This window comes from Eupeodes corollae, chromosome 1 (genome assembly GCF_945859685.1).
Source record: "Eupeodes corollae chromosome 1, idEupCoro1.1, whole genome shotgun sequence".
Classification (NCBI taxonomy): Eukaryota; Metazoa; Arthropoda; class Insecta; order Diptera; family Syrphidae; genus Eupeodes; species Eupeodes corollae.
Genome location: NC_079147.1, coordinates 58,294,901 through 58,315,136, shown reverse-complemented (window position 1 = coordinate 58,315,136; position 20,236 = coordinate 58,294,901). Strand labels below are relative to the sequence as shown.

The window sequence follows — 20,236 nt, the reverse complement described above, 5'->3', positions numbered from 1 at the left end:
ATTGTTAAAAGATGTTGAAAACAACTTAAATTAGGTACATCATCCTTTAAGCTTGGTAAATTGCCAAATTATTTAAAATGGTGTGCCAATATTTTTAAGAAACTAATGAATGAAGTAATTTTTTCAATTTGACCTTAACCAGGTTTAAGTTTATTAAAGAAACATTTTCAACACTTTTTCAAAAATAAGTATCTCGAATCCTCATCTTAAAACGTAATAAATTCCAGAAAAAAGAAGTAAAAGTTTTTTAAAAATAAAATAATCGGAAAATCTCTTAAAAACAACACTATCAGTACCAAAAGTTATAAAAATTCGAAAAGAATAAGGACTTTTCTTAGAACCATTTAAAAAGTTACTGTTTATTTTCAAAAAATATTTCTTTGTACGTTTAATAATTTCTACAATTAAAAATGTCACAATAACACGCACTTAATCCAGAAAAAGAAAACTCTGGATCCAATACAAATACTCTTTTCTCACTTCAGTTTTGAGATACAATTAGAAAATTTCAAAAATTGTTAAATATCCTAAAAAGTGTGTGTTTTAGTTTTTTAGTTTTGTGTTTTGTGTGTAGAGTCCAAAGTTGGACATATTTTTGTTTTGTTTTCTTTGAATTTTTTCGAAAATTGGCTTTTTTGTCATTAATGCGTTTCATTCTTTATAAATTAGTTTACTATTTTTGAGTTTTAGGTTAAATTTAATTTATCACAAATACGTATGTTAATATAATATATATATTTTTATAATAATTTCTTTATCTAGATTTTAGTGTTGTATACATATAAATATTTATGTTTTGTGTTTTTTTGTTTTCATTCATTGGTACTAATTTTTGTTTGTTTAAGTATAAAATATTGATATTTTTCATTTCCTATTCTTATGATTCACATGCTCTTGTTGAACAAAAAAGAAATAGACGAAACTGAAAAATTAATCTGTGCGTGCTTTCAGTTTTTGTTTTTTGTTTTTGACGAGTGTGTTTACCTATTTTAATGTTTAAAGATAAAAATTAAAAATTATTATATCGTATTTATGTAGTTAAGTTTTAGGATAGAATATGATGAATTCGGAAGAGAAAAATTAAGAATAGAAAAAAAGCTGCAAAAGAAGTTCAAAACTTTGATTTTGATTTCTTTTGACTTTTGAAAAATTGAAATTAGTTTTTTGCCGTACCTCTAGCTCGCATTCAATTTAAATACTTTGAATTTGAAGCCTAAACAAAATTGAGCTCATATCCCTGCTCAATATCAACTGCGACGGAATCAGCTCCATCTTGTGGTGATTTTTTCGATTTTGTTTTGTCTTTAGATGCAAATCCCAAAAGGCTAATGCCGCTCCCACGCCGGGATGGGAGCCCTAGCTATTCGAATCAGGAATCCACTAGGACATGCCATCGAGCGAGAAGTTCTCCTTTGGCCATTTCTCTGACATCACACCAATGGGCCACTTCCTCTGGTCCAGATGAGTTTAGACCTAAGCTAAACCAACCGACCATTTCGTTGCGTTTCATGTTGCGCTTTGCATACACAGATACCATTAGAGTAACATCGTTAAGTTGGAATAATGCAACCTAAAATAAGAAAAAAAGATTAATTAAATTAATATCCTGCTGAAATGTTTTCAATATTCATAATTATAAACGAAATTAAAGTGAAATTCATTTTTGTTTCATTGGTTTGAGTCCATTTTGACAACCTCTGTAAGTTTTTCATGTTGCTTTATGTCAAACAGAAATTGTGACAATGGGCTGGTTCAGAAAACATAAGGGACTTCATTTGCCGTCAACTGCTTTCTTTGAATAGGAGAATTTTACAAGGAACTCTTTTACACAAAACATTAATTAGAATTGTGAAAAAAATAAATAAAACACAGAGTAATAAAATTCAGCTTTCAGTTGAATGAAAAAATACCTATGATAAGCTGTCTTGATAGTTAGGGAGATTTGTCCTGATTAGCTTTCCAGTCAACTTTCCAATAAAGTTGCCTTAATTTTAAGGAAATTGTTTGGCAGCTGGCCAATCAGGAACTGCATGTTCATGAAAACTGTCAGTTTAAAGAGTTAAACCTCAAATTTTTAAAAGAAGACAAATTATACTCGGCGCAAGTCATATTCAACTAATAAACTATAATATAAAAAAATAAGTCGGGTTTTCCTTCCTGACGCTATAACTCCAGATGGAGTTCCGATTTCCACGGTTTTGCATTCGCTGGAAAGGTCTTGGGCTCCGTGAAGTTTATAGTAGGCAAAATTCAAAAAAAAAATTAACAGAAAAGTGGTGCAATCCGTTTAGCTTACCATAGAAAGCTGTTGTAAAAGTTCCGATTTGTGGAATTGAAATTTTTTTAATTTTTTGACGTTTCAAGGGCTCTATATTCTTTACCAAAGCTTACTTTTTTGAATCTTTTTAAATCAACCATATCACTAGAATTGTCAGAAATCGACTTCAAACAACGTTTTGCTTTAAAGATAATAAGACAAAAAAAAATACGAAAATGACTTTTAAAAAAATTTAGTGAGTGTTTTTTGGTATCATAGAGCAATTTAAGAAAAAAGTGAAAAATTCGGTTGACCCCAAATCCACTTATATAAAATTCTGTACATCATATTCTGAGCAAATTTGGTATAATTTCGAAGAAAACATTTTTATGTCAAAAAACTGAAACAAAATATTTGTCACGTATAGAATATTTTGAGAACGAAAAATAATCTATAATATAAAATGTCTTAAATATGACCAAGCCAGCAGCACCAAGTGTATTGACAGAACTTAAGCGAAGAAAGACAAAATATATTAAGAGAAAATGCCCGATTGAGACAACGCGTGAGCAGACGAAGAACATTTTTATCATACAATTTCTTGGCATTCCAATATGATTCCACTGCAAACTACAATGATTATGACAATTTAGATATTGGACCAATGATGACGGTTGGATTGTGCTGCGCAAGTGGAAAAGTCAAACTGCATCCATTATTAACGCCACCACAGCCACTGAAACGATGGAAGTGATCCCGATTCCAACCACCAAAATAACTGCTTTCGCATGACGTCCTTTGAAGATTATATAATTCGAGAAGGTGGCTGCATGCCGACTTGCAAGGTAAAGGCCCAACGATAATAGGCATAAGCAAACATAAGCTTATGTCAAAAACCCAACGATAATTCACTTAAGTTAGCGAAATTACTGCATAGCCATAATGCAATTTTGCTCACGTATCTAAATGTCAGATTTTACTTATGCGGGGAGCGACTGGGATCGCTCTTGCTTAAGTGTGCTTAAGTTAACGAAACTGAGAAAAATTGAACGAAAGCTAGACTCTATTATGTTCACTCGTATTGAGATTCTTTGTATTCGCACGTTTACTTATGTGCGCATATGCTAGCTTATGCCTATTATAGTTGGGCCTTAAGTGTGCTATGTACACAACCAATCACTCACACCAATCAATCACTCCAACACAATCAATTGCAACATATAACAACTACACATACACCACATACTACACCAGCACTCGACCAGAAGTCAAATATCGTATTCTTCAACAAATGGTTGTTTGCAATAGTTCAATGGTGGCAACACCAAATGAACCGCATCAATTTCTGCAAATATACTTCATTTGAACGAATGCCATCGGATACGCACAACAGGTTAATATGTGCGAAGATTCAATGCACCCACCGTTGATGATGTAGCTGCAATTATTGTCGGCGATCCAAATAAATCACGAGACATTGTCGTTCAGCAAAGAACCAATATCATGCAATGTGTAAACGAGACACAACGTTTGTACGATGCGTTACAATATCCAATCATTCAGCCCAATTTCCCTTCTATCGCATTCTAAATAAAAAATTCCCGGGGATTTTGTTCCCTTTTCAATTTCCCTTATACTAAACAAGTTCGAAAATGGGAAAAAATACTCCTGGAAAAAAAGTTGCTATTCTAAATGTCAAAAAAGGGAAAATACGAATTCATTTGGCGCGAGTTTGTTCTCGACACTTGAGCTGGAGAGTTACGAAAATAAATGTAAGTTTTCTTTTTTTTGCAATAATAATTGATAACATTTCAAATATGTTAAGGTCAAAAACAACAAACAAGGGTCAGCTTTAAATGCTTTTGAATTTGATGGAGGCTCAACGCGATATTGCGTGTGGCTTCCACAAGAAAGCAAAGGAGGAAGTGGCATTGTTTTGGCAAATGGTGGAAAATGGGTTGAATTCGTTTGGACCACCAAGAAAAACTATTTTTTCTGCGGCCGTTTGGCACACTTTTATCCATTCTGGACATAGTTGCTTCTCCAAAACGTTTAAGACTTCGGCAAGCACTTTGCTAAAACTTGGTTGTGCCAGTCCAACATTGTAGTCTTTTCCCTGGATCTTTTAGCTGGATCACAACCACCTAGAGAGAAAATCTAGTAAATACTTGAACACGATCTTGTTAGCTCTATAATACTTTTGAAACCTAAGAATCAAGTTGTTTAATGAAACTAGAAAAACTAATTTAGAATAAATCTTTGTGAATTTACAAGTAATTACAACCATTGAGGCAGCTTCAGAGGGTTCGAACTGTCCCTCAAGGATCTTCTAACAACCCTTGGGCTTTGATGTTCTTCTAACTCCTCTTTAAACAAGATTCTTGGTGCAATACTAAACATTTTTTAATTTTATTTACTTATATATGCATAAATATCAATTTCAAAATGTTTGTTTTACTTTTCTGAAACTTTTGTACACCTACATTCTTGTGTCAAATACATCGGAGCAGCTGTTTCGAACATACAAAATTTTCATTCCCGAGTTCGAACAAAAAAACTGTCTCCCGGGGAGTTCGGAGTAGGAGAATTTTACTGTCGGGAGAACAAGTCTTCCGAGGAATGGTTTTCCCCGGGAATATTAAGAATTGGGCTGATACCTACATCACTGAGGCTAATGCTGCACAACGAGCTAAGAGATGTGTAAAGCAGATCCATTCGCAGCGACGCTGATGTACGTTGAAATGCCCAAGTATTACACTTGGAATCAATCAACAAATAAATTCTAACGTCGCAAACAAGGAACCCCAGTTCCAGATTGCCCACAGGTGTTTTCCACTGATGCGCTATTCGCATGTACACTGTATCTCCTAGAATGATGAATGATTTTATTTGTGACTGCTGTTGGTAAATTTATGAGGAACAAAATCATTTGCGCATTTAAAAACTGTGAATGGCCACCAATGCAAAACATATCGAGAAGCATGTCAACTATTGGGATTGCTGGGATTTAACACTTGCATATTCAGTTCTTTCATCAAATGCGTACCAAATACGAACGCTGTTCGCAATTATCATCACCACATGTTTCTCTGCACAACCAATAAATACAAAGACGACATATGTGAAAAAATCTTACATCGCTTGCGCATTCGAACAAATAATCCCGCAATAATCTGCAATACAAAATTGATACATTGCAGGAATTCGTTCGAAATAATGTGCCGTTTCTGAATGAACAGCAAAAACGATTACGAATACGAAACTATAATACAAGTGGTGGACAATAATATTGGTCTTCCTGGAAGCACCTGGAGGAACAGGGAAATCATTTGTCATTTCCTTGATTATCGCCACTAATCTATCAAGATGTGACAAAGCTTTCGCGTTAGCATCATCTGGAATTGCGGCAACTTTTCTAGATACAATTCATTTGATACTCCAACATGCAATATTTCAGGATCCAGTGCAATAGAAAAATTGTTGATGCAAGTTACACTTGAGCCACTTGATCTTCCCACAACCATCACCACAGCAGCCAATTCCACAGATCCGTTGTGCTTATCCAGCATATAAATAAACAAAAGACGAAACTCTATATAGAGGACCACCACAGAAGAATGAGATACATTCTTCTCATCACCATGCAGATCAATAAGTGCACAAAAGTGATGAAGCAGCATGAAGATAACAAAGTCTTCGCCCAACAATAGAACCGATCATAAAATCATCAGGGAGTCATCATCCAGCATTCAACAAGAAACGTTGTTTCCATTTAATAAATTTCTTTTTAAAAACCCAAACTCGCAAAAGCATTTTTTAATTGGCGCAGTCGGTAGGATAAGTGAAAAAAAAATTATTAAACGAAAATTAATAATAAACACTTATCTAGTGATCGTAACCGTGAAACCCAAACCTATATTGGAACACGACGTGATACTTACAAAAAAAAAATAATAAAAATTGCGCACTAAAAATCAGTGAAAAACATAACAATTCAAGATCCGTAAGGACATATATTGTGAATTCTCGCAGAGAGAGTGTTTTATTGGTTTGATTTATTTAAAAAGAAAAAAAAAGAAAATATATATTCAGAATAATAAAAGTAATCGGTGACTAGCAAGAAAAAAAAAAAGAAGAAATACGAATAAAAGAACAGTGAAAGTGAAAAAAAAAAAACAAATCAACATGTCAACTAATGACGAATTACCACTAACTGTATTAGAAGAAAAGGAGCAAGAATTTTTGCTGAAAGAACTCCAGCAAGTACCACCTTTCAGAGGTGCCTCGGAAGACAATTTGGCACTCTTTATATCTGCGGTGGAATACCTGATGGGAAAAATTATTGGACAAGCCAACATCATCAAAGCTACCTTCACCTTACATCACAAAATACAAGGAGAAGCAATAAGAGCATTAAATGCTCTCACACACTTAGCCCCATGGAGGGACGTTAAAAATAGTCTGGTAAGGAATTATAGTGTAAAAGAAAGTTATTTAAAACAAGCTCAAGAAGTAGGATCAGTTCAAGAAAGAAATACAAATAAATTGTATGAAAAATTAGATAGTTTATTACAGAAAATACAAACTAAGGCACAGCTCGAGCCTAATTTTTTATATACCCAAAGCAACAATGAATTGTTAATACTAGAAGCTTTCAAAAGTAATTTAACTTCTAGTCAGAAAGCCATAATCATTGCAAGTAAATGTACTACTATGATGCAAGCATATGATTTATTGGAATCAAATTCCATGTTAAATAATGACTATGTAAAAAAACCTATAGATACGAATAAAAATTTCAATAATTACATTCCTAAACAGAATCATTTCGTACCTAGATATAATAACATGAATAAAAATCCCAATAATGTTCAAAGAAATAATAATTTAGGAATGAATTCAGCTCAAATAAGGACAAATAATAATCAGGTCTTAGGTAACCACAGACAGAATCCTTTTAGAGATTATAAATTCGGATTCCAACATAATAATAATTACCAACCTCAAAATAGAAATTATCAAGGTCAAAATAATAATTATCAAAGTCAAAATTATTATCGGAACCCTAATTATAGTAGACAGATAAGACAAGAACCAATGGAAGTTAATCGTCTTACCGACGAACAAAATAAAAATAGTGAAGAAGTAAATTTTATTCAAGGGGGTCAACGACACTTCCTGTCGTAGAGCTAAATGTACAACAAGAACATATTAAAGTCTTAGTGGATACAGGATCTACTATGACCCTTCTTGATAACAGAATTAAAGTTAACACAGTAAACTCTCATGTTTACATAACCGAACAGATAATAACTAATTTACCCGTAGAGTTTAATGAAAAAGCCACTATGGAGTGGAAACTGATGAATTTTGAAAATAAAAGCTTTGACGCGATCATAGGATCGAATTTTTTAAACGCTATAGGAGGAATTGTCAATATGAGAGATAAATACTTAGAAATAAATAATAATAAAATTCCTTTTTGTAATTCGAAAATCAAAGAAAAAGAATCAATCAACTCAAATGATCAATGTCCTTTTCCTTATAATGAAATTCATACAATGGAATATAGCTCAGTAGAGATAGGTGAACTTTTACATAAAAATCTAAATAAAGAAGAAGGAAAGTTATTAACAGAATTTTTAAGAAAAAATAAAGATTTATTTTATACGGATGGACAAAAGCTTAGTGCAACAACACAGACTACTCATAAAATACGCACAAAAAATGATACTCCAATATTTACAAAAATTTATCGCTATCCCAAAGTACATGAGATAGAGATAAATAAGCAAATATCTGAAATGTTAGAAAACGGGATAATTAGAAAGAGTATAAGTCCATACAATTCCCCAGTATGGGTAGTTCCGAAGAAAACGGATAATTCAGGGGTAAACAAATGGCGCATGGTCATTGATTACCGCAAACTAAATGAAAATACGGTTGAATATATGTAAATACCCACTTCCTAATATAGAAGACATACTTGACAAATTGGGACGCGCCCAGTATTTTTCAGTATTAGATCTCGCTAAGGGATTTCACCAAATACTTGTTGATATTAAAGATATCGAGAAAACAGCTTTTAGTGTACCTAATGGTCACTACGAATTTCTAAGGATGCCATTTGGATTGCGAAATGCTCCAGCATCATTTCAATGCATGATGAACGAAATTCTGGAGGGATTAATAAACAAAATTTGCGTAGTTTATATGGATGACATCCTAATATTTAGTACTTCCTTAACGGAACACATGATTAACTTAACCAAAATATTTGAGCGTCTAAGAAAATATAATTTAAAAATTCAGGTAGACAAGTGTGAATTCTTGAAAAGAGAAACTACATTTTTAGGACATGTGATTACTAAAGATGGATTGAAACCGAATGAAGAGAAAATAAAAGCAATTCAGAAAATTTGTATACCTAAAACCACAACAGAAATAAAATCTTTTCTTGGTTTAACCGGGTATTATAGAAAGTTTATATCGGACTATGCTCGTACAGCGTTACCAATGACTAAATATTTGAAGAAGGGAACGAGAATAGATGTTAAAGATTCCCAATATATACAATCGTTTGAAACTTTAAAGAAAAATATAATGAGTCCCCCAGTATTAGCCTACCCTGATTTCAATAAAGAATTTGAGCTCACTACCGATGCATCAAATTATGCGATTGGTGCTGTATTAGCTCAAGACAAACATCCCATAACATATATTAGTAGAACCTTAAATGATCATGAAAGAAACTATTCAACCACGGAAAAAGAATTATTAGCCATAGTGTGGTCCATTAAATATTTAAGACCATATTTGTATGGAAGGAAGTTCCAATTAAAATCAGATCATCAGCCTTTGAAATGGTTAAAAACAAAAAGTATAGGGAAGGATATTTCTGGAAGATTACAGAGATGGATACTTTCTCTTGGAGAGTATGATTTTGATATAAGTTACTTAAAAGGATCACAAAATACAATAGCCGATTATTTAAGCAGGGAAATAAAAGACAATGAAATTAATCATATAGATGAAGAACAGGAATTAGAAACTCGACATTCTAAAGAAGAAGAATTATTAGATCATTTTGTTATTATAGAAAAAGCTGTTAATTCTTACAAACAACAGATAATAGTTAATCAAGATTATCAAGGAAGAAAAATAGGAATAAGACGAATAAATGGAAATAGAAAATTAGTTGAACTTTCTCCAAATTTATTAGAATCACCAAGTTTCGAGAGAAAAATTAAGACAGTGTTAGAACCAAAACAAACAGGTATATATTGTGAAAACGATGCAATATACAATAAACTACAACAAAAACTTATAAAACTTTTTGATAAAAGTCTTATGACATTTCATCGATGTAGCTATTTAGCTAAAGAAATGAAAACAGAAGAAGAAACAGTAGAACAAGTTAAATTATATCATGAGTTAGAGACCAGTCATTCTAGCATAGAGGAAAATTTTACTGGATTAAAAAGATACATTTTTTTTTCCAAAATTGAAAAATATAGTAACTACAGTAGTAAATAATTGTGCCATTTGTCGTTTAAATAAATATGACCGGCATCCAGTTAAACCAAAGTTTAAATTAACTGAAACCCCTAGTGACGTAAATCAAATTGTACATGCAGACTTATTTTTCTTAAATAAGCTACCATTCCTTTCTACAATTGATAAATTCAGCAAACGTGTCACATTTACTTCAATCCCAAATAAAAATATAGAAAGTATACATACAGCATTAGTGCAGTATATTTCACAACATGGAAAACCAATCAAGTTTGTAATGGACAATGAATTTGACCAAATTTCTATTAATACTTTATTTAATGATTTAAACATAGAAAGACATTTTACAACACCTCATTCACACACAGGGAATAGCCCTATTGAAAGAGCACATAGCTCAATATTAGATAAAATACGATGTCTAAAAAATGGAAAACAATTATCAGACCTAGAAAAAATTAATATTAGTTACAAAGCTGTATTTTACTACAATAATGCTATTCAAAACATAAGTAAGAAAAAACCATTTGAAATCCAAGAAGGAAGAGTAGATAAAAAACAATTATACGAAACCTTTAAGGAACACAAAGAAAAGAAAATATCTATAAAACACAAATCAGAAAATAAAATTGCCTCTACAACAGAGTCAGTATCTCAAAATACTTCATTGAGTGTAGAATCGGAAAATATACCTCTCGCACAGTTAAAGTGGAAATTAAGAAAAGAATAAATCATGAATTTTTTATCCTTTCTCACCTTAATAACATTATTAGTTACAAAAATTAAAAGTGAAATAATAATAGAAAATATAAATAACCAAGAAGGTTATGTTAAGATTAAATTGAACAAAGTAGACATAGTAAAAGATTTTGCCCATATTGCACATAGAATAAATATAACAAAGATAGAAGAGGTTTTAAATTTCGTAGAAATAAATATATTAAAATTAAAAGAAGTTAATTTCCCGACTGACATTTTTTCTGAAATAGAAACAATAAAATCAGAAATAAAAAGTGTAACAAATCATAGACAAAAAAGAAGTCTTTTTGATATAGGCGGAAATGTATTGAAGTTTTTATTCGGAACAATGGACGAAAGTGATCGAAAAAATATAGAAGAAATGTTAACGATAAATAAGGAAAACAATCACGAACTAATTATCAATGTGAACAAACAAATTGAAATTAATAATAAATTTAGAAAAACTTTAAATGCCATCGAGACAGAATTCAATGAGATGTTAAAAAATAATTTTGTTAATGTAAAAAAAGAAAGTGTTACTTACGTACACAGATTAATTATACTAGAAATACGAGAAAAATTGAATAAAATAAAACAAGCAATTGAAAAAATACAAAATAATATTCTTTCAAGTAAATTAAACGTTATGGTTGGCTCAATGTTAAATACAGAGGAAAAAAAACGATTTAAAATAGATTTCAACAAATTGAAAAACATAAAAATATCAACAGCTCTGTTTAAAGATGAAATTATTTTTGTAATAAGTATTCCAAATAACATATTGAAATTAAATAAATATTTTGTGACAAATTTACCAAATTCAAAACAAGAAATGATAAACATAAAAGATAATTATGTAATAATGTACGAAAATAAAGAATATAAATATGAACACAAAGAATTAAGAAATTTAAAATATTATAAAAATTGCTTATACTATACAAATTGTACCAAAATAATAAATAAAGAATCTAATAATGTAATAGAATTAGAGCAGGGAAAATTATTAATAAAAAATGGAAATATTGAAATAAAAACAAACTGCAATGAAAAAACGAAAATGAAAATACGTAATAACGTATTGATTAATTACGAAAATTGTAAAATTAATATTGAAAATAAGACATATATTAACTTAATAAATGTAGAAGAAAGATCTACGTAACTTGATAACATGGAATTATATACAAAAATCTTGCTAACATAAGTGAATATAAAGAAATTAAATTAGAAGAAATTGAAAACATAGATTATATTCATGAAAAATTTTATGATATCCAAAGACATTCATATATATCATATTTTATGCAAACTTTTATAATATTGTCAATTATAACCTTAGTAATATTCATATGTAAAAATAAACTTCACAACATTTGCTCCAGGAGTAGCAACAATTTTAAGGAAGGGGGAGTTACACTTGAGCCACTTGATCTTCCCACAACCATCACCACAGCAGCCAATTCCACAGATCCGTTGTGCTTATCCAGCATATAAATAAACAAAAGACGAAACTCTATATAGAGGACCACCACAGAAGAATGAGATACATTCTTCTCATCACCATGCAGATCAATAAGTGCACAAAAGTGATGAAGCAGCATGAAGATAACAAAGTCTTCGCCCAACAATAGAACCGATCATAAAATCATCAGGGAGTCATCATCCAGCATTCAACAAGAAACGTTGTTTCCATTTAATAAATTTCTTTTTAAAAACCCAAACTCGCAAAAGCATTTTTTAATTTGCAATGCAAGATCATTGTTTGGGATGAGTGCACAATGGCAAATAATCACTTGAAGCACTTAACTTCACATTGAAGGATCTTCGACGAAGTAACAACATCTTTGGTGGCTTGATGATATTGTTGGCAGGCGATTTCAGGCATACGTTACCAGTAATTCTCCGTGCCTGAAGGCATCACTTTTGTAGAATAACGTAAAAACATTGTCTCTAACAATTGATATGAAAGTTCAACTTCAAAATGATCAATAGCTGTTGGAAATGGAAAAGTGCTAGCTGATGCAACAACTGGATTAATTACTCTTACCAACGACTTTTGTCGATTTGTAGACTCTCAATTAGCTCTTATTGAAAATGTTTTCCCAAACATTAGTGAGAATTATCTCGCTGCAAAGAATAATGATGTACACGTACTGAATTTCACCATTCAATCAAAAATCGCTGGCTATTCGGTGACATACAAATCCGTTTATTCCATAACAAATCCCGATGATGTACTAAATTATTGAACGGAGTTTTTGAACTCTCTGAAGTTACCAGGATTTATAACACATAACTTGCAACTCACAGTTGGTTCAGTTATTATGATATTCTGTAACTTGAATCCACCGCGACTTTGCAACGGTATTCAACTTGCAGTGAAAAGACTTATGACGAATTTGATTGAGGCAACCATTATTAACGGAAAGTACACAGGTGAAAATGTATGTATTAATTGAATACCAATGATTTCGACTGATCTTCCGTTTGACTTCAAACGATTGAAATTTCCGGTTCGCCTTGCGTTCGCAATGACAATTAACAAGTCGCAAGGCCAATCGCTTAGTGTTTGAAAATCACTGTTTTTCACATCGACAGCTATACTTTGCGTGTTCAGGAGTTGGGAAAAAATACGCTTTGTTTGTGTTAACGTCAGATCAAAAAACAAAAAATGTGGTTTACCAAAGAGCGCTTAAATGAGCCGGATAATTTGCGGACAAGTATAACGCTTTGATTCAGTATTTACTTTGGATTCACTTTAATTTTTCACTTAGAAAAGTTCAACTAAATTACACTTCATTTCTCTAACCGAAATGAATTCATTGTGGCTGAAACACATACACGCTTCAGCTTCGGCTTCGTCTGCGTTACGTTAGGCCTGCTTCGAGGTTGCTTTGAATGACATTTCTATTATTTCATCCTCCCAAAGAGCTAATATTTTGTTTGTTGACATTTTTTTACAGCTGATGAGCTGTCAGACAAAGCAAATGTTCAGATAATTGAACTAGAGCTTCCGTTTGGAGTCACATTACGTTACATTACGTTCTTTTTCTTACGATTGTCAAACGAAACGTGAGGTCGAAGCTCCATTGTGATAGCATGCATTGAATTCCTATGGCTGAACTCGTAAACGTCAGGCGAAGCCGAAGCTGAACCGTGTTTGTGTTTCAGCCATTACTGTTGTGAAATGAAATATAATTTTTTCTTTTCAAATATAAAAGAAAAAAAATAATTTGTCTTCATCTTTTAATTCCCAAACGAAATGTTACAAAAAACGAAGCCATCTGGTGGCAAAATGGAGTTCGCGGGGTTTGCTAGTTAAGAATATAATTTTGGAAGCACTATTAAAAAATTATTAATTGAACTATTGGATAAATATTTCTTTTTTACTGTTTTCCATATTTAATTTGGTGAACACCGAATCACTAAAAGTAAGCTCTAATATTTTTTAAAAAATAAAATTGAAATTAAAAACACAATGAAGAGGAAAAAATGTAACTATTGATTAACAAAATACAATCGAATAATGGCTTCAGCTGATTTCGACAGTTTTTATTACTCTGAATTTGAACTAGCCTAAAAACCGTCAAACAATTCAGATTTAAATTATGTAGACTTATGCAGAAATTTTACAAATCAAATCCGTTGGAAAATTCAATCCTTTCGGTTTGGAGATTTTTTGACAAATTTATTTCTGATCTGTCAATTTTTGGGTTTTATATACAAAATGGCGGATGTATGTAGACAAATTTGAAATGTTCTAATTTCAATACTCTGATATTCTTAGCTTTGAAATTAAAAATTACCTGAAATACAAATGTTTCCTTAAACAATGGATTTGGTTGGCCACGTCTTGTAGATGTCTTTGCTCTTGATATTTCTTGACCTATACTGCTCACTAAACACAACTTAACATATGTGTCAGGTGCTTTATTCATTGATAAACTACGAAAATGGCTGCCTTTCACAATTTCTACTGTTAATCGGCCTGTGATGCCATTGTATGCTAAGCCTAAAAGTAGCTCTGGTACACCTCCATGTTGCATTGAAGTGGTTGAGCCGGCACTATCGGATCTTGCTAAACTTAAAAGATCACTGGATGATCCAACAATCTTTAAATAAAAAAAAGGATTTTTTAAAACTCATTAAGAAAATCATTAGATAAAAACTCATTTTAATACTTACCGATGATGTATTCCTCGGTTCGAGGGGAAGCCACAAGTTGGTCTCCAATTCGAGATCAATTGCAGCAAAGCTCACGACTGCTTCACCTATTAGGCGTTCTTTCCGCATCCGTTCACAGCCGTACAAACGGATGCGCAGTCCCATTGAATTCACCTCCTCTGGATTCACACGATGCAACAGAAAGCTTTCCATAAATTGTGGGCTTTCGCCGGATCGAATTTTAGTCTTATGTTTTTGCTTCTTGTTTGGAAGCATAAGAAGTCGGATCTAAATTCAAAGGAATAACATTCAAAATTCATCCAAAAGCCAAATTGGCATTTAAAAGAGTTTTAACCTGAGTATGGGTTTGTTGTCCATTTTCTCGGGATGGAATTCCTCGAGCTTGCAGTACATGAACTGTCATCTTTCGCATTGGTGCGTCATAAAGCAGAGATATTTCGATGCTACCGCTTTTTCCAAAGCATTGGTTCTGTAATGCAAGATCTTCGGATTTGATTGATCTTAGATCACTTGTGTCAAAAAGTGGTTCTTGTGATAAAACAACAATACACTGGACAAATAAAATGGTTAAAATTTGTATTTAAAAAAATTGGTTTATTTTAAAATTGATCTTACGTCATCATTGTTGTTACAATTTAAATCGGGAACATCGTCTAAACTTCCCTGGCGCTGTGTCGGAGATATTTTATTGTAGCGTGTTGAATTTGCATTGGCACGTCTGTCTATTATTGAGCGATTGTCTATTCGAGTCTCTTTGATAGATGATACACTTCCTTCTGCTATTTTCAGTGGTAATTGTGAACGTTCTGTTTTGAGTTAAAATAAGTTCAAGTAAGTACGAAGTTCAAAAAACAAACCTTTCTTTTCGCCTGTCAAAATACCCGTATTACTGTCTATTGACGCCTCAATTGAATCATTCGAACTACATTCACTGTGCGATGAGGGGATTCCTACTTTACCCCGTTCAGCAATAGCAAGTGGATCCTTAGATGAATCTCGAGGTGTTACTGTTATGTGTTGCAAATCACTAAAATTATAATTCTGTGCAAGTGGATTTATATGGTTGATGCCATATCCAGTATATTGGCCATTAGGGATACTGCGTGATTGCTGCAGTCGTAATCGGCGTAGAATTTCTTCTTCAGAATCTGAACTTGTGTTTTCATAGCGTCGTTTACGTGCTGTCATTTATGGAAATTGATAATTATTAAGCAAAGATCAAAAGTAAAGTTATACCAAATACTTACAAATTTTTTGAACGTATTTTGATGAAATACCGTTATCGTCACAGCAAGGAAATGAGTGAGTTGATGCATGGAAACACCATTTGCGATTTATAAATAAGAAAAACACTAACATTAATGCTACAAGTCCAAAAAGTGCTCCAACAAGAGTTGTTGCTTCAACAGATCCTGAAAAGATAAAGAAGTCCAATTATTATTAAAGCGATTTAGATATGGTCCTGTTAAACAGTCCTATGAAAACCAAATTTCGTGTGATAATACTGTCAGAAAAGTCATTGTGAGGCATTTTTAGACAATGTTTGTTTTTTATGACATCTGTCAGTTGCTTTTTTCATAGTCATTTACAATAAATCTATGGTCTGGCTTTCCCTTTAACACATTAATAAAGACAGGTAAGTTAAGCAGACATTTTAAATTTGTTTGCATACATGAACATAAGTGGAAGTGAGACAAAAAGATGATGTGTCAAATAAGTATCTTCATAAAAGTACAATCCAATGTTAACACCTTTTGCTAAGTTTACTTTGAAACTGACAACTAAAAATATGAGGATCAATTTTATTGCATAATTTTGACAGCGGTATAGAACTGAGTACCAGAAATTTCATTTTGACATACATGTATGTGCCTAAGGGCAAAGACAGTGATAAAAGTCATTGTCAGCCTTTGTTAGACACTATTTGTTGTTTATGACATCTGTCAGTCACTTAAAACTTTTTTCATAGTCATTTACAATAAATCTATGATTTGCTTCCCCTTTGATAAATTAATAATGACAGGACAGTGAAGCAGACATTTTAAATTTGTTTGAATATAATGTACACAAGTGGAAGTGAGACAAAAAGATGATGTGTCAAAATGAGTATCTTCATTAAATGTACACCTTTTTATAAGTTTGCCTTACAATTGACAACCAAAAATATGTGGATCGATTCTATTGCATCATTTTGACAGACGTATAGAACTGAGTACCAGAAATTTAATTTTAACATATTTGTATATAAGTGAATAGGCAGTCTATTGCTATAATTTTGTTTAGGTATTGATATTCTTATGGGGTTTTCAAAGGGAAAATCAGATTTTCATCAAAAATTGATTTTTTTTCGTGTCGCATGGAATACGACTGAAAATCGTTTTTATTTTTGTCATCGTATTAGTGCAACTGGTATACATGTTAACAAGTGCAATAGAGCTGTCAAATTTCCACCTAGACATTTTTTTATATTGTACTAAAAATAAATCAATTTTGTTGCTCGCCCCATGGAATGCAAAAAGAGATTTGTGTTTTGACAAATCTAAATCAAAAATAAATTGATTTATTTTACCAATGGAAAAACCATTAATTTCTTACTTTCTGATCGAACAAGTTTTTTAACCGATAAAACTCATTTCTGAAATTAATGGCTTGAGTTTATATTTCAGAGCAAACAATGGTTTTCTCTCGAAGAAGGATCTCCTTCAAATTATACGATTATTACAAATTTAGAAGTTGTTCTGTTCTACGAACCCAATTATCTAAAATTTCGTAGTTAGCTGGTTTAAGGTTTTTTTGAATGTAATTACGTCGCTGAATTGATGATGTCACGAAATGTCATTTCCAAATTTTGAAAGGCAATATACCGTTTTAAAAGCTACAAATGAAAGCCTGCTTGACAGACATATTTTCAACAATATGGCCGCTTACCTGTCAAATCTTCTGAACGCGAAGATGTTGTTAAAAAATGCACATATTATGAACTGCAATGGAAACGGATTAAAATTTAACGAAATTCGAAACGACTTTAAAGAAAACAAAAGGGCAAACTGTTTTCCTTTGAAAAAGAAAAAATAATAATTCATTGCATTGTTCAGATTTTATTCCAGAAGGTTCTATCATAACCCTTGTTGTCATTTATAAAAGTTCAAGTACCAATCTTTTACTTACATATGACTTCCTTTTTGCAACCTGGATTCTCATCGTTAAGCTGTTTATATATTTCAATATCATAATGTATGTATTTCCCGATAAGAGTGTTTAAACGAGCAATAAATAAATCTTACAAAGTGTATTAAATAACACATTAAATATACATATGTATGTACAAAATGTCTGTCATTTCCATATAAAGAAATTCAGGGCCAGGGGACAGCTCTTGCCTACATAAACGTAAAAACATTAACGACCTTCAACAGGAAGTTGTTGACTCTTTTGTATTTACATTATATAATATGGTTGTGCTTGATGATGGGATGGTGTCGTATTTTTTGACAGGTTGAAAGCAAGGCCTCATTATATCAGACGCATATGATTAATAAATTTTGTATATTTACCGTGAATAATGTAGATTGATTATGCATAATAATCTATTACTTTACGATATTACATGAAATACGTGTACACTTTTGGTGGAAGGAATTTTGAAAAAAAAAACAAATAAAATATTTTTGCATGTAAAACTTAGGCTTTGTTTACATATTTTCAGATTCAAATTGTATTCAATAAAAAAAATCATTAGTTCATTTATAAATATTTCAATTTATCAAACGCACCTTTTTAGTACTTTGACAATTAAGCAGTATTCACATGAGCGTGACCAACGAACGACGAATGAATTTCAAAATGTAAGTTTATATACATTTGAAGACATATTTCTACACAAATTCTTAACAAAACGATAGCAATATAGTTTATATTTGATTTGTGATGCATAATTTTACTTTTCAATACCATATATTAATAAATTGAAGAAAACAAATTTATTCGTTGCGAAACAAATATTGTAGTTAATACGAACTGTCAAACTTTATTCGCGTTCCACATAATGCACACTCGCAACGAATAAAATATTCTTATTTTTGTTTTGGTGGTGAATGGTGTCCGGCTGCAGATGCACATGAAATCTTTTTCTTGTTTTGTTTATTAACAAGGACACCAATAAATATTTTTAAAACAAATATAGCTTCGACCGCATTTTCTCAATCGTTTGTTTTCAAAACAAAACACAATAATGATAAACATCCCATCCCGTCTGTCGATTTGTCTTGCTTAAAAGTTTGTCTATATGTATTCGTATCAATTTTTACCAAATTTGCGTACTATTCCTTGTAGTTTTTATTTTTTATGAAAAAAACGGACTGTTGGCTTTTTATATAAAAATTACTGAATATCGAAAACAATATTTTTAATTTTTGAAAAGCTATTTGAGCCGAAAGTAAATTTTTACCAAGTTTTAGTATTGTTCTTTTTTAGAGTTTTATTTTTTGCAAAAAAACTGTCTATTCGAACTTTTTAAAAAACTTACCAAATGTTGAAAACAATATTTCTTATAAACAAAATTAGTTTGAAGCCAATATTTAAAATTTTTGAAGAGATATTTAAGTCGAAAATCAATTTTTACCAACTTTTATACATTTTTTTTGGGTTTTTATTTTTTGTAAGAAAAACTGTCAATTCGATTTTTCTCAAAATTTGTCCTAATGTTGAAAACAATATTACTTACAAGAAAAAAATAAATGAAAAAAATAGTTAGAAGCTATTATCTCAAAGTTTTTAAAAGATATTTGAGTCGAAAATCATTTTTTACCAACTTTTGTTAATTTTTTTTTTCGGTTTTTAATGTTTTGTAAAAAAACTGTCAATTCGATTTTTTCAAACTTTAACTGAATATTGACAACAATATTTTTTGAAAGATAAAAGTAAATTAAAGCTTATATCTCAAAGTTTTGAAAATATACATATTTGAGTGGAAAATCAATTTTTACAAATTTGTATACATTTTTTTTAGGTATTTATTTTTTGTGAAAAAACTGTCTATTCGATTTTTCTCAACATTTTTCAAAATGTTGAAAACAATATTTCTTATAAGATAAAATAAACTTGAAGCCTTAATTTCAAGTTTTTGAAAAGATATTTGAATCGATATTCAATTTTTACGAACTTTGAGTAATGTTTTTTTTGATTTTTATTTTTATAAAAAAAACTGTCAATTCGATTTTTCTCAAAACTTTATCAGATGTCAAAAACATTATTTTTCGTTGCACAAAATTGTTTTATAGATGAAATCATATTTTAGTCGTAAAATGTTGGAGGTTATACATTTTTTTTCAGTTTTATTGATTTATAAAAAAAACCGTAATATTGATTTTTTTCAAAAAATATACCTGTTTGGTATCACATTACAATATATTATATGAAATTTAATTCAAGTCTCTAGCGTTTTTAGTTCGTAAGATATTTAGGGTTAACCAAAATTTTCACCTTTTTTTCAAACTGCTATGATAAAAAACCACCCACACAATTTTCTTGAGAGCC

General features: G+C 31.2%; 1 protein-coding gene across 1 annotated transcript in view; it reads right to left on the bottom strand.

The window, feature by feature from the left end:
• Positions 1-326: 326 nt before the first annotated feature.
• Positions 327-20,236, bottom strand: part of LOC129941453 (synaptotagmin-14) — a 45,371-nt gene continuing 25,461 nt past the window's right edge. Inside the window, exons 2-8 of the mRNA XM_056050085.1 lie at positions 15,949-16,113; positions 15,559-15,882; positions 15,317-15,507; positions 15,036-15,251; positions 14,702-14,968; positions 14,323-14,628; positions 327-1,570 (exon numbers count right to left, since the gene is read on the bottom strand). Of these exons, the coding sequence (XP_055906060.1) occupies positions 1,370-1,570; positions 14,323-14,628; positions 14,702-14,968; positions 15,036-15,251; positions 15,317-15,507; positions 15,559-15,882; positions 15,949-16,113 (1,670 nt within the window). The 3' untranslated portion in view covers positions 327-1,369. The remainder of the gene's footprint in view (positions 1,571-14,322; positions 14,629-14,701; positions 14,969-15,035; positions 15,252-15,316; positions 15,508-15,558; positions 15,883-15,948; positions 16,114-20,236) is intronic.